The sequence below is a fragment of the Sciurus carolinensis genome, chromosome 7, assembly GCF_902686445.1.
Source record: "Sciurus carolinensis chromosome 7, mSciCar1.2, whole genome shotgun sequence".
In the NCBI taxonomy this organism is placed as follows: Eukaryota; Metazoa; Chordata; class Mammalia; order Rodentia; family Sciuridae; genus Sciurus; species Sciurus carolinensis.
Genome location: NC_062219.1, coordinates 26343421 through 26357522, shown reverse-complemented (window position 1 = coordinate 26357522; position 14102 = coordinate 26343421). Strand labels below are relative to the sequence as shown.

Genomic DNA, 14102 nt, shown 5'->3' with positions numbered 1-14102 from the left:
AACCTTTAGTGAAACATTCCAGTGATAACAGGCTTGAAAAATAGCACAGAGAAGTTCTGGATTTTTTTTTTAAATAAGAGTCAACTTACATTTATAAAATCTGCAACAGCAAAATATAAAATAATGACTGCAGCAATACTCTGAATGAAGCAAATAAAAATGCAATACCAATAAAATGTCACACCTGGACAGAAGCAGGATGCATGGTTAAAAGAGTACTGGTTGGTGGAGTATCTGCAAAACTGACCCAGTTTTCTTGAGGTGGAGGTGGAGAATGCCCAGACCACACTGCATCACCAGCAGAAGAACCTAGGAGAATGGGTGAACACACCAAATCACATTTGAAGGGAGTAAGGGGAGCAGGTTTTTAAGCTAAGATTGTAACGAACTACCACTTACATTTTTAAAGTTTTCTTTCTAATGAAACCCATTATTCTGTATCATTACACTAACAAAAAAAGTTTTCTGTCAAATTCCAACTTCAAAGAAATGCTACAATTTCCTAAGGATTCTTTTGTGGCCAATTAAAAATTATCTCATTTAACTCTTTTTAGTTGTTTTGTGGTTTCCCTGTCAATAATAAAACTTATATCCCCAAATTTCTGGGAAATGATTATTGATTTTATCTTCAATCTGCTATCCACAATCCTTTGTCTAAATCTCATATCTATGTTAAGTAAACTTTTCAAAGAAATGTATCTACTTACAAATTTTCATAACTAGCTTTTGCTTCTATTTAACTTAAACTTACAATTAAAAATTGTCTTGGAGGCAATTCTTAAAGGAATGTTGAATTTAAAATTCTAAATAATTAATTCTTCTGAAGTATCTCAAATACCTGATTGTGCTTCACCAAAAGGAGACCAAAATGGCCCAGGTCCTGCAAGAGACCTCTCATTATTCCCTCCACTGGAATGACGGTTGTGCTTCCTCCATGTATGTGGAGAAGTTGGCGGGGACTGCTGTGGTGAAACTACTGGGGATGCAGGTTCCTAGGAAGAATTATTTTAAAACTTTAATTTTAAGGAGACATTTTAACTGTTAAGGTACTAATAAATGTTTCAGTAGAAACATCTATACAGGACATCAACTGATAACATTGACATGAATGTGATTACCTGTTGATCTGCAGACGTACGAGGTTGAACTGTGTCATGGCTTACAGATCCCTTTTTCACTTGCCCTCTGCCAGGTGGAGGGGGAATCACACCAGAATAAGACCCTTGATTTTCAGAATCTGAAGAATATGAGGTTGCATGGCGAGCTTCTTGTTCATTCTTTGAAGCAACAAATCTTGGCAGAGGAAGATCCTTTACTGTTTATAACAATAATAATTACACTGAGCATTCCTTACTCAAAATACTTGAGACCAGAAATGTTACAGATTTCAGAGTTTTTCAGATTTGGAATATGTGCAAAGACTTTACAAGATAAGCATCTCTAATTCAAAAATCCAAAATCTGAAACGCTCAAAATTCAAAACTTTTGGTGTATCATGTCAGGGTTCACAAAGCTTTGGGTTTGGGATTTTAGATTAGGGATGCTCCATCTACATTACTTTAAAATTAAAAAAGGACACATGTATTAAAAAAGTGAAATATGAAACTTTTACAAAAACTGACAGAGAAATAATAGACATAAAATGGCTTAGATGTTTTAGGAACTGTCCTTCTAAGGGACGCTAACAAGAGCTATATTAAATGTCCACTCTATGTCTGGTTCTTTACTTGCCACTTTATATTCATCTCACCCCAATCAACATCAGTCTTATCTACAGATTAGAAATCTGAGGCTGAGATTGCCAAGGCCACACTGGCAGGAAGCAACAGGATATGAATGCAGGCCAGTTAGACTGAAAGCCTAGGACGCTTCTACTCATACTGGGTCTCTAAAGTAAGATTTTAGAACTTTAAGTAGAGCACAGAATATGTCATTAAGTTTGAGACTAGTTTAATTAAGACATTTTCACAATGGAAATTGCTGAAAATACCTTGCTTGCCTACCAAAGACATGGTAGATGGAATCTATATATCCCCTTTAGTCTGGTTTTCCTACAACCAGGTATTCTACATTCAATTTTAAGCAGAGGAAAAAGATTAAAAAAAACTTCCTTGCAGGTCAACTGATACATTTTGGGTAGAATAATACAGCTGCAGAATCATTTTTGGAGAAAAGTACATTGCCTCTACTACGTGATTACCTCCATTTATCTGAGATACATTTTGGGTAGAATAATACAGCTGCAGAATCATTTTTGGAGAAAAGTACATTGCCTCTACTACGTGATTACCTCCATTTATCTGTCTCTCTCTGCTGGGGATTGAACACAGGGCCTTTGCACATGCATGCTACACAAGTACTCTAACACTGAGCTACATCACTAAGTCCCTCTGGATATCTCTTTAGAAACACCACTGGAAGGAGGGAAATAGTTAAGTTTATTTATTATATACATAAGATTTCAAAATCACTTGAAAAGAATGTAAATTCTCAACACTAGAATAAGATGCAGCAAATCAGAGGTCCACAATGAAAACCTCTGATCAACCAATAAACTGAGCTAAGATTTAAAAGCACAAAAATGCTAACATTAAAGAAAATCAAATTTTCCCTTTCTCCTTTCTATGAAAACTACAGAACCATCCACATACAAGCATCCACTTCTACAGAATGTCTATCTTCTTCCATAGCAACAACCCTCCAAATAATTGAAACCTGTGACCAGGTTTTGGTCTCCAATATTTTAATATTATCTCTATTAATCAGAAAGTTTTGGTTAACTGATACTTTGTAATTCAATGGAGCTTCTATAGCCTCTCAAACAACAACAAAAATGGGGCAAGTACAATATTAGAACAGAAGAAAACAAGGAAGCTACAGATGAAGATGGTCACTACAATGTACCATTTACCTTGATAAAATTATCTAAATTCTAAGCAATTTTTAGCAAATTAACTCTGAAAAAATTATCATTTGAATGTTATCATCAAATATATATGATGTGCATATTCTATGCCCTAACAGATATCAGACATATATTTCTAACATTCTCAAGTGAGAAATGCAAGTAATGAGAATAAAGTCATGAGCCAGGCACACTGGCATACGCCTGTAATCCCAGAGGCTTGGGAGCCTGAGGCAGAAGAATCATGAGTTCAAAGTCAGCCTCAGCAATTTAGCAAGGCCCTAAGCAACTCAGCAAGACCCTGTCTTTAAATAAAATATAAAAGAGCTGGGGGTGTGGCTCAGTGATTAAGCCCCCCTGGGTTCAAACCCTGGTATCAAAAAAAAAAAAGGAAGAGAATAAAGTCATGACACTTTCAAGGTCACAGATGTCATTATAATATCAGAAAGACTCAAAAGTCCTACTGACTTGAACTTCATTTGTAAGTAGAGGACTATTTTCATTTTAGTTACCAGTGTGTTGCATATTTACCTGTATTTATACTTTCCACTCTTAATGGGAAACCAGACTGGGCAACAGCTACAAGTTTCAAAGCAATGTAGAACTGACTTCGTCCAAAATAACCAAGTCTTGTTGCACCACATAGTTCCATAATCTATAAAAGACAAAAATGTTAACATTAAGATTTACGGCAAAAATTCATTCAAAAATAAGCAGCTATCCAACTTGTTTATAACTTCTCCAAAAATACTTTTCTAATATATGGTAACCAATTTTTTTCAAGTTTCAGGAACTGGTTTTATAATAAGAAAGTTATTCTCCTATTTATCAAAATCCATGTAGTGAGCAATTTTATTTTATTAATGATTTTTCCTTAAGGTTCACATTATTTTTTAGAAATATATCATCCACACTCTTTATCATAAGTACTGTGCATATACAACAGTGCCATGCAACCAACAGCTTATTATACAACCATTTAAAAGAAGAGTTATAAAATGATAAAATAACATGGCAGAATCCTAAGGATATATTAAATGAAGGAGAAAAGCAAGGTACACAATTTTAACCACAGAAACACAAACTTGGAAACTTTCAAAATTTTATCAGCTAGTTTGTTACATGAGATTAACAGCAGGGCCTTACTGGACAGGCACTTCACAGAAGAAATACAGTCAACAAATACATGAAAAAATGTTCAATATCTCCAGCAATTAGAGAAATGCAAATTAAAACCACAATGAGATTCCATCTCATTCCAGTCAAAATGGCAATTATCAAGAATATAAGCAACAATAAATGTTGGCAAGGACTGGAGGAAAAGGTATACTCATACATTGCTGGTGGGACTGCATATTGGTGCAACTACTCTGGAAAGCAGTGTGAAGATTCCTCAGAAAACTTGGAATGGAATCACCATTTATACCAGTTATACCTCTCCTCAGTTTATACCCAAAGGACTTAAAATCAACATATTATAGTGCCACTGCCACATCAGTTTGTAGCAGCTCAATTCACAATAGCTAAACTATGGAGCCAACCTTGGTGCCCTTCAACAGATGAAAGGATAAAGAAAATGTGGTACATATACACAATATATACACAATGGAGTATTACTCAGTCATAAAGAAGAATGGAATTTTGGCAATGTGCTGGTAAATGGATGGAACTGGAAACTATCATGCTAAGTGAAATAAACCAATCCCCCCCAAAAAACAAAGACCAAGTGTTCTAACACACAATAAGGGGGGGGGGCAGCGAAGAATAGAAGTTCTTGGATTAAACAAAAGGGGAATAAAGGGAAGGGAGGGGGGATAAGAATAAGACAGTAGAATGAGTTGGATGTAACTTTCCTAGGTTCTTATATGAATATACAGTGTAACTCTAAATCATGTTCAACCGTAAGAATGGGATCCTAATTTGAATAAGTTATACTCCATGTATGTATGTCAAAATACATTCTACTCTCATGTATATCTAAAAAGAATAAATAAAAAAATAGAAGGGCCTTTTTCCTGTGTTTAATATGGTTATATTACTTTCATTGAAACATTGAAACTTTTTGTCCCTTTCCTTTTTTTTTTTAGCATGAAAGCTTTCAAGGACCTACATTGATCATTCCAGTCATTCTTAACAAGAACGTCTTTAACTGGATACTGCAAGAAAATATTTTTAAAAAAGGATTTCAGATATGAGATAAAATTATAACTTGAAAAGGTACAGATTTTTGCCATATAGACATTATAAATTCATCTTAAAACAAACACTAAGTATCCTTGCAACCTTTTTCTTAGATGTTGATAGACCTTTGTTTTACTCATTTATTTATATGAGGTGCTGAGAATTGAACCCAGTGCCTCACACATGCTAGGCAAGTGCTCTATCACTAAGCCACAACTTCAGCCCTTTGTCACATTTTTTTAAGAATACGAATTCTTGTATGTTTCATTTGATTTTCTTTTTTCCAAATTCAAATGAAGGTAAAGTATATTTGAGATGTTGTGGTATTAAGTCTGAAGTATACAAAGATTTCAAGAAAAGAACCTGTCAGTGCTATCACAACAACCATCTGTTTATATCTGTGAAAAAAGGAAAGTCGAATTTGTTGACTGATGTATACTGGAAAAAATTCCTGGTTCTGCCACTAAGGGGCATGTGCTTCTGAGGAAATTAAAAAAAGACAAAAGAAATCCAAAGGATCGAGTTAACGATTAAGGGAACTATGAGGAAAAGAAGGCACAGTTAATAAAGGAAGGCCACACAGCCTTCCGGGCCATGCAGGCATTCTTACTGTGATTACTGTCTTAAATCACTACTCTTCTGGCCCATCTAATGCCTTGTAGGGGATCATTACACATCTTAAGATACTTTTGTTTGTAAAACAAAGTATGTACAATATTGTCATATAGTCTTCCAAATGATCTTCAGAATCATTTGTTAGAATAAATTGAGATTTTATTTGGAATTGTTATCTACAGTCTTGTTCTAAAATTAAACAAGATCAACTCTAGTGTTTTCTTATTAAGCATGATATTTTCTAACACTAACACCTGTTACATTATTCAGCTAGTTCCATTCTTCTTCTAAGTGTTTGGTTTTGGTTTCATATTAAAAAAAAAAAAAAAAAAAACCAAATAGATGCAATCATTTGCACTGAGGAGAAAATTAAAAGACAAACACTTTTCTCTTTGGTCTATTAATAAGTATATTAACAGATTTCTTAATGTGGAACTATCCTTTGGTTCCTAGAAAGAATTCCATTTAATCATGATGTATGATCTTTTTAAAAAAATATTTATAACATTTTAATCATAATCTTTAAAACTTTTTTTGGCAGTACCAGAGATCAAATCCAGGGCATAAAGCACGCTAGACAAGTGCTCTACCACTGAGTTACATCCTCGGTCCACAATTAAACTTTTGTTTAAAAAAAAAAAAAATCAGTTAGGTTTTAGAATTAGGATTATGCTGGCTTTGTAAACTTAACTAGCAAGCCTTTACTTCTTTTCTGTCTGCTCTGAAATATTTTAAATAGATCAGAAATTATGTGTTCCATGAAGAGTTGAAGAATTCACCTATGGTGAGGCTAATATGTGTCTCCATTTCTGCCATCTTATTTGAAATAAGCTGTTTTTCTATTTCTAAAATATTTGATAATTTCCTAGAGAATCATTTATCATCTCTAAGTTTTGAAATATATTAATTCAGCATCTTTTGAAGTAGTCTCACTCTTTTAATTTCCTCTCCATAGTAATTTCCTCTTAATCTTAATTATGCATATTTATGTGCATACTCACTGTCTAGCACAGTTAAATACCTCAAACATGAAGAATATCTGAAGTACATATTAGGATATAGAGTCTCAAAAACCTCTTCCATTAAGATTCCTAACTTACCTAGGAAATCCTGGGTCAGCTGGTGCTTGTTGGTGTAGTACCGATAGCTACTGAAAACCACTAAGCTTTATTTTCTTAACATTATAAAAACTACATAAACATAGTGTAATAAATAATACTTAAGGATATGAAATTTAAAGTTCCTAGAATTCCCATTAGAATTAATCATTCCTTTCCCATGTTCTTCTGTTTTTCTACATATATATAAATACACAAGTACACATAAGTAATACATTTTATGAAAACAGATTCAAATTGCATATGATTTTATATTACTAAAAGAACTTTCTACATCAGCATATATAGGTCTCTCACCTTCTTACATAGCATCGCATCGTATAGCTGTTCACAAATTAATACCCTACAAGGGACATTTAAAGTTTTCCCAGTTTTGTATCACAAACGATAAAAACATTATTGTGCACAAACCTGTGTACTTGTACAACTGCAGGACAAAATTCTAGACATAGGATATGCTTTAAAATATAACATAATCAGGCACTAAAAACTTTAAAACTTAGCTGACCAGCACAGAATCCTGCCTACATGACCAGTTTTCACTAACTTTACTGCAATATTGACTTATTTTCTAAATGTTCTGTTCCATAATGCTCACCAAAAAGTCACTAACTACTAGGTAAAAAGACAGACTGTACTTCACTTTAATATTTGTATAGAACAATACAGCTAGTGAGGGGCTGGGGATATAGATCAGTTGGCAGAGTGCTGGGTTCAGTTCCCGGCACCACCAAAAAAAAAAACAGCTACTCAAAGAAGTTATGTAACTGTGCCTTGGTTTCCTCAAATATAAAATGAGAAAAATAGTATATGTCCTCTTTGGTTACTGTCAGGATTTGATGAGACTTCAATAAAGAAGTTCACAAATATCACTATTATTACTTTTCATTTACTACACTAACCATAGTGAACTTTATATAGTTAGGAACTCTGAAGACTAAGTCATTCTTGAATACCATATTTTCCTTCAAGCACTAACACAGATTTTACTATAATTTTGTGAAGAGGCACACTAGGCATTGAACCCAGGGCCTTGTGCATGGTAAGCAAGCTCTAACACTGAGTTACACTTCCAGTTGAATTTATTATAATTTTTGATGATGAAGCATTCTGAAATATAAGGTGCTCTCATGCCTTCATAAGTTTAAACAACACAAATTATACTACACTATATTTCAATTATGTATTCAGGCCTTTATGAGAAAGTGAAATGGTTTTCTTTCACATAATGGAATAATACTATAAACAAGAGTTTTGTTCTCTTTGTTATAATGTGTGACTTTTTCCTTGTTGCCACGCTATAATTTTTTGCTCTATCAGCAGTCTCTAGTTGTCGCCCTCTGCCTTGTATGCTATAGCAATGAGTTTTTTAAACTGTATAAAACAAGAATAAATAGTTCTTGAATAATGACCAAAAGAACTTTCCAATGAGCAAAATACATGAGTGGTGTTTTTTAATGTCTGGATATACAAATATAGGGTAGAAGGAACTAACATACATTGGGCATATACAATAATAGGCATAGAGCTAAATAATCAAGGTGTTCCCATCTAATCCTTAAAAATAATGGGATGGAATTGGTACTACCATTTTACAGAGCAGGAGAGAGAATCAGACTGACCAAGTAACTTGTCTAAGGCCAGAGTGTCTAACAAAGTGCAGTTATAATTCAATATGGTTTTTTTGTTCCATCTATCACATGTTTCTATTCTTCCACATTAACAATCAAAGAGTAGTTAAGTATAGGAATGCTCTCTATTGCTACACTCAGAATGTGAGGATGCAGGGAATACTAACAATAAAGATGTATGGAAGTTATTTCTTGTTTAAAAATTGTTTTATTAGTAAATTATACATAATAGTGGGGTTCATTTCCACATACTCATAAATGCATATAACATAGTTGGCTCCACTTCAGTCCCCAGTACTTCCCTTTCCTTCCTTACTCCCTCCCCCCGCAATGGAAATTATTTCTTAATTAAGATGAGAAAAGATCAACTGAAGTAGACAAATATCTGTTTGAGCTTGAATCACAAAACATTAAGAACTCAAAAAATGGAATGAGGAATATATTGAAACTGTACATAATACTGTGATAGAATCACTCCAGTAAGCTGTCAATCTCTCTCCAAAATGAAATTCTGCCAGGCATGGTGGCACACTCCTATAATCCCAGTGGCTCAGGAAGCTCAGGCAGGAGGATCGAAAGTTCAAAAAACCAGGCTCAGGAATACAGTAAAACCCTGACTCAAAACAAAACAGAACAAAACAAAACAACAACAACAACAACAAAAAAAAAAAAACCAGGCTGGGGATGTGGCCCAGTCAATGGCTAAGCATCCATGGGTTCAATCCCCAGAACCCACCTCCCCCGCAAAAAAAAAACCACTCCAAAATGAATAAAGTATAATAGAAAATAAGATCCTCCCTTTCCAGGTATTATCAGGTTAAGAAATGAGGTGACACTACTGTTTTTATTATTACAAAATTTCTTCAGGTTAAGTAGGACTGGGACAGAGGATATGCTATCTTTTTTGATGGCTTAAAAGCCTAGACAATTTGGACTGCCAGTATGTACACCACCGGATGGCCAGTCACTATTCTACCAACTTGTTAGGTTAGTTCCTACAATTCTCTGTGACTCACTAGCTTTAGTGACATGGGGAATGTTTGTAATGGAGATTTGTATCTACTTAAAAAGTAGGGAATAATTAAAAATGAGTACTCACTATTTAGGAAGAGTGTATACTTTGTTATTCTACATATGCTCAGAACAATTTTCTAATATTTCCATCTCATAGGAAAGAAAATTGAGGCTAATAAAGTGCAGAGCCAGGATTCAAAGCCAGGGTAGTTTGAGGTCCAAAGCTTCTGTCTCCGATGTCTACAGGGAATACCTAGTTGAAACTCTTACAGTAGTATCTTTATGGAGTAGTAGTTCCAAAATTTATTCCAAAGAACATCAGTCAAGTTGAAAGATGTATAGCTGAGTAAGTTGAGGTAAATTACAGCTCCTTTGAAGATTTCAGAATGCATTTTTACTCCATACAAGGCACTAAAAACTCCTCGCCTAGAAACAAATCCATTTTTGGTTTAAGGCTATTAAAAGGCTTCAGAACCAGCGATCCATATACTAGAAACTCCACTTAACCCTTTGGGAATGAATGTCGTCCGACTCCAAAACAGCAATTCTCAATCCGTTTGGTCTCAGCATCCTTTATGCTTTAAACTACTAAGAACACCCTCCAAAACTTCTGCTTTTGTGGGCCATAGTTACTGACACATCATATTAATTTAAATCAGGAAATTTCAAAAACATACCCATGAATTCATTTAAAAAACAAGAATAATCCTATCACCTATGAAAATAACTGACTCTCAAACTTGGGAAAAAAATCAGGCTCTAAGAAGAAAGACTTATTTAACCTATGTGCAAATTTTCTCAATGTCTGTTTTAGAATATTCTCATCTCTTTCTGAATTCAGTTTACTCTAATATGAACTTGGGACTGAGCCCATGGATGCTTTTCCACTGGGTTATCTCCACAGCCCTTTTTATTTGCTTTGTTGAATGTATAAAAGGAAATTCACATTTCCCACAGGTAAATGTTAGAAAAAGAAGTACTTAGTAGCATTTTCAGATAATTCTGATATTACTCATTATGAATATATCAAAACTCAACAAGTGGTACTTGCCTAAACATTAGTTTCAGTATAAGTCCACAGACACACCAATAAACATTTTGTATATTCTGATGAAAAAATCCACGTGTCTTGGTACACTCCATCTACAATGACCATTTGTAAATTACTGGTCTAATGAATTATGTAGACTTCCCAAATATGACACATTTCATTTACAAAATATTTTTGCAAATCTCATTTGTTAATACCACTGATCTCAACAGAAAATTCATTAAGTCATTAAGTACTGGGAAGCAAACACATGTAACAGATAAAATATTTTCTGAAATTCTAATTTTCACAGAAAGTTTGCATTTTATCATTACCAATAAATAGTATCAACTATTTTTCCTGAAGTGACAAGCTTACTTCCTTCCCAAACCCAATTCAGCTATTTTTCCAAGAAAACTGATGCTCTATGAAAAAAAAAAAATTAAAAGGTTTGTTCAGCTCAATGGTTAATTTAACTCAACTAATAACATAAGTATTTTTCCTCAAGACAGTCATCATATTTCAGTATGGAAGAGAAATGCTTTATGCACACATACCCTTTTATTACACAAAATATTAAAAATGTATGCTTAGAGTCAAGATTTAATGAAATTAGTAATTTTCACTGCTATATAAAGGAGATACTTAAGTGAAACTGGCTTCTTTACTACCTGGCAGCATGGAATCCAATATAGGTAGAGTATGGAGTTGCTACCTTGTTTTATGCTTAAAGAACCAGCAGTGTTTTCAATATTGACTGAGTGTGGTACTAGGGACTGAACCCAGGGACACACTACCATGGGGTTACCTCCCCCAGTCCCTTTTTTCATTTTTCATTTTGAGACAAAGTCTCAATAAACTGCTGAGGCCAGCTTTAAATTGCGATCCTCCTGCCTCAGCCTCCCAAGTAGCTGGGATTACAGGAGTGCACCACCACACCTGACTGAATCTAGCAGTTGTACGCACCACTACTTTCACATCATCAATCCAAGAGCCAACGTGAGATCAAGATGTTTTTCTTTCTGTGCCTGGCTTATTAACAATGTTCCACCTATCCTGTTGCAAATGAGAGGATTTCATTCTTTTTGATGGATGAATAATATTCTATTATGTATATATGTAGCACATTTTCTTTATCAATTATCAGCTGATGAACACTTTAGTTGTTTAAAATTCCTGGCTACTGTGAATAGTGCTGTTAATGAATATGGGAGTGCAAATGTCTCTTTGTTATGCTGATTTCATTTCTTTTGGTTATATACCCAGTTGTGGGATTGTTACATCATAAGGTAGTTTTATTTTTAGTTGTTTGAGGAACCTCTGTATGCTTTTCTGTAATGGCTGTACTATAACTTACACTATATGCAGAAGAATAAAATTAGATTCCTCTCTCTCCAGTTACAAAAATCAACTCAAAATGGACTTAAGACTTTATCTGTAAGACCTGAAACTATGAAACTACTAGAAGAAGAGGGGAAATGCTTCAGGGCATTGGAATGGACAGCACTGTAGTACAGTGTTGCAAAGGAAAAGGGTCAAGGAAAAAAGTCTAGGGTAAAGAGAACAAAGGAAATACATCAAACTCAGTTATTCCAAAATGGCTTAATTTTCTTCCTGCTGTCAACACAAAGCATTTGGCTTTATGAACACACCATTCTCTAATATTTTCCTTTGTTATAAAAATAATTTCATTTAAATATTAAGTACAATCTACCAAATCAAGGAGGTAATGCATATCCATTACTGCATTCACATTCATGCTTACATTCCTAAATCATGTTTTGCCATTCCTTGGTGACCAACTTCACTGCCTCTTAAATCCCTTTTAAACTTAGGTCTAAATCAGGTGCAGTGGCACAGGAGGATCACAAGTTCAAGGTCAGCCTCAGCAACTTAGTGAAACCCTGTCTCAAAATAAAAAACAAAAAGGGCTAGGAATGTAGCACAGTGGTAAAGTGCCCTGGGTTAAATCTCCAGCATCAAAAAATAAATAAACTGAGGTCTAACATGAAATGCAATTGGCCCAACCCTTTTGAGAAACTTAAGCAGTTGTAGTACAGCAAATATCTCACTTTCACATTTTCTTATCCAAAATCTTTAATAGCTGATTCCTTTGCTTATATAACTCAACTGATCTTTGATTTCAAATCTGCAGGCCAAGACATTGCTTTTTTCCTGTCTCCTGCTTTGATTTTGTTTTAATATTTATAAAAACAGATATTCTTTTTCTCATTTTTTTTTTCTGTCACCCAAACCCTTATTGGAAACTTCCATTTTATATTTCAACCACTTTCGTATTTCAGTGAAAGTAAATCTTTCCCCAACAGTATGTCCTTAGATAAAATAAACTACTTACAGGTTGTGATACTGATAAAAGATGTACATTATTTTATAGACCACCTAAAAAATAAGAAATGTATGAATTCTGTCCTATTAGAATTACTAGAGGTAGCTAGCAGCATCAGACTTTTTTTGCTTTGTCAATGAAATCAGAAATATAACTACACACACAAAAGAATAAATGTATATTACCTTAATTTTGCCGTTTCATAATGTATACCTATTTTAAAACAACATGCCATACACAATAAATATAAAATTTCTATTTGTGAACTTAAAGGAAAAATGAAAAATTAAAACAAAGTACCCACAAAAGATAATTATATAATTTTATACAAATATTTGTATAGACATATAAAAGTTTTATTTCTTAATACACAGAAAAACTACAGATGTCTTCCATAACTTTTCAGCCAACAAAGTTCAAATATTTTATTTTACTCTTTCCCCCCTACTATTCATCAAGGACTCGCCATCAAAATATAGGTTACTGCTGTAAGACCTAGAAGCTTAATATCTGGAAGGCAGATTTTATTCCATTCGCTAAGGACAAGAACCAAAAGGAATGTGTTGTGTCAAGTAATCAACAGGAAAGAGGATTAAAACAGTTTTTTAATGTTTGTGGAATTCTTAGTTGTAAACTTCTAGACTGAGGTAGTAAAGATTCCTCTTAGCAAGATCTGACTCCTAATTCTTTAGCAATTAATTATGCTTGCTGCTAGGTGCAATGGTGTACACCTACAATCCCAGAGACTCAGGAGGCTGAGGCAGGAAGATTCCAAGTTCAAAGCCAGTTTCAGCAACTTAGTGAGGCCCTTGTCTCTAAATAAAATACAAAGAAGGGCTAGGGATCTGGTTAGGTTGTTAAGTGGCCCTGGGTTCAATCCCCAGCTTCCGGCAATAGAAGCTCCCACTGACGGTCTACTCTTGAGATAATAGTACATATAGGTCAATAAATATTTTATTGCTTATCATTAGTATCACAGTCACTGGTTGTTTAAATAAAACACTTCTGATAGCCTCAAACATAAGAATTCTAAAGTGAAAAATGATATGGCTACTTTTTTAAAAATAAGAATATGGGTAATTAATGACACAGGAAAATAACTCACTAAGAAACAAGCATTTACAAGTAGTAGGTAGAGGATGACAATATGACTACTTTTTGAGTTTACTAGTAGTTCATTCCAAGTCCCAAATTTCCGACTAAAATAATTCTTAATATTATCAACATTAACCACAAAAAGAAACCTTAAAAAATATACAAT

At 34.0% G+C, this 14102-nt stretch overlaps 1 protein-coding gene across 6 annotated transcripts in view; it reads right to left on the bottom strand.

Moving 5' to 3' along the window:
* Reps1 (RALBP1 associated Eps domain containing 1) overlaps positions 1-14102 on the bottom strand; it is an 81101-nt gene that overhangs the window by 41484 nt on the left and 25515 nt on the right. For 5 of the 6 annotated variants that reach the window (XM_047557318.1, XM_047557319.1, XM_047557320.1 and 2 more), the window contains exons 2-5: positions 3437-3560; positions 1119-1315; positions 839-992; positions 185-309 (exon numbers count right to left, since the gene is read on the bottom strand). In XM_047557318.1, coding sequence (XP_047413274.1) covers positions 185-309; positions 839-992; positions 1119-1315; positions 3437-3560 — 600 coding nt within the window. The remainder of the gene's footprint in view (positions 1-184; positions 310-838; positions 993-1118; positions 1316-3436; positions 3561-14102) is intronic. The other variant, XM_047557321.1, reaches the window with a different exon arrangement.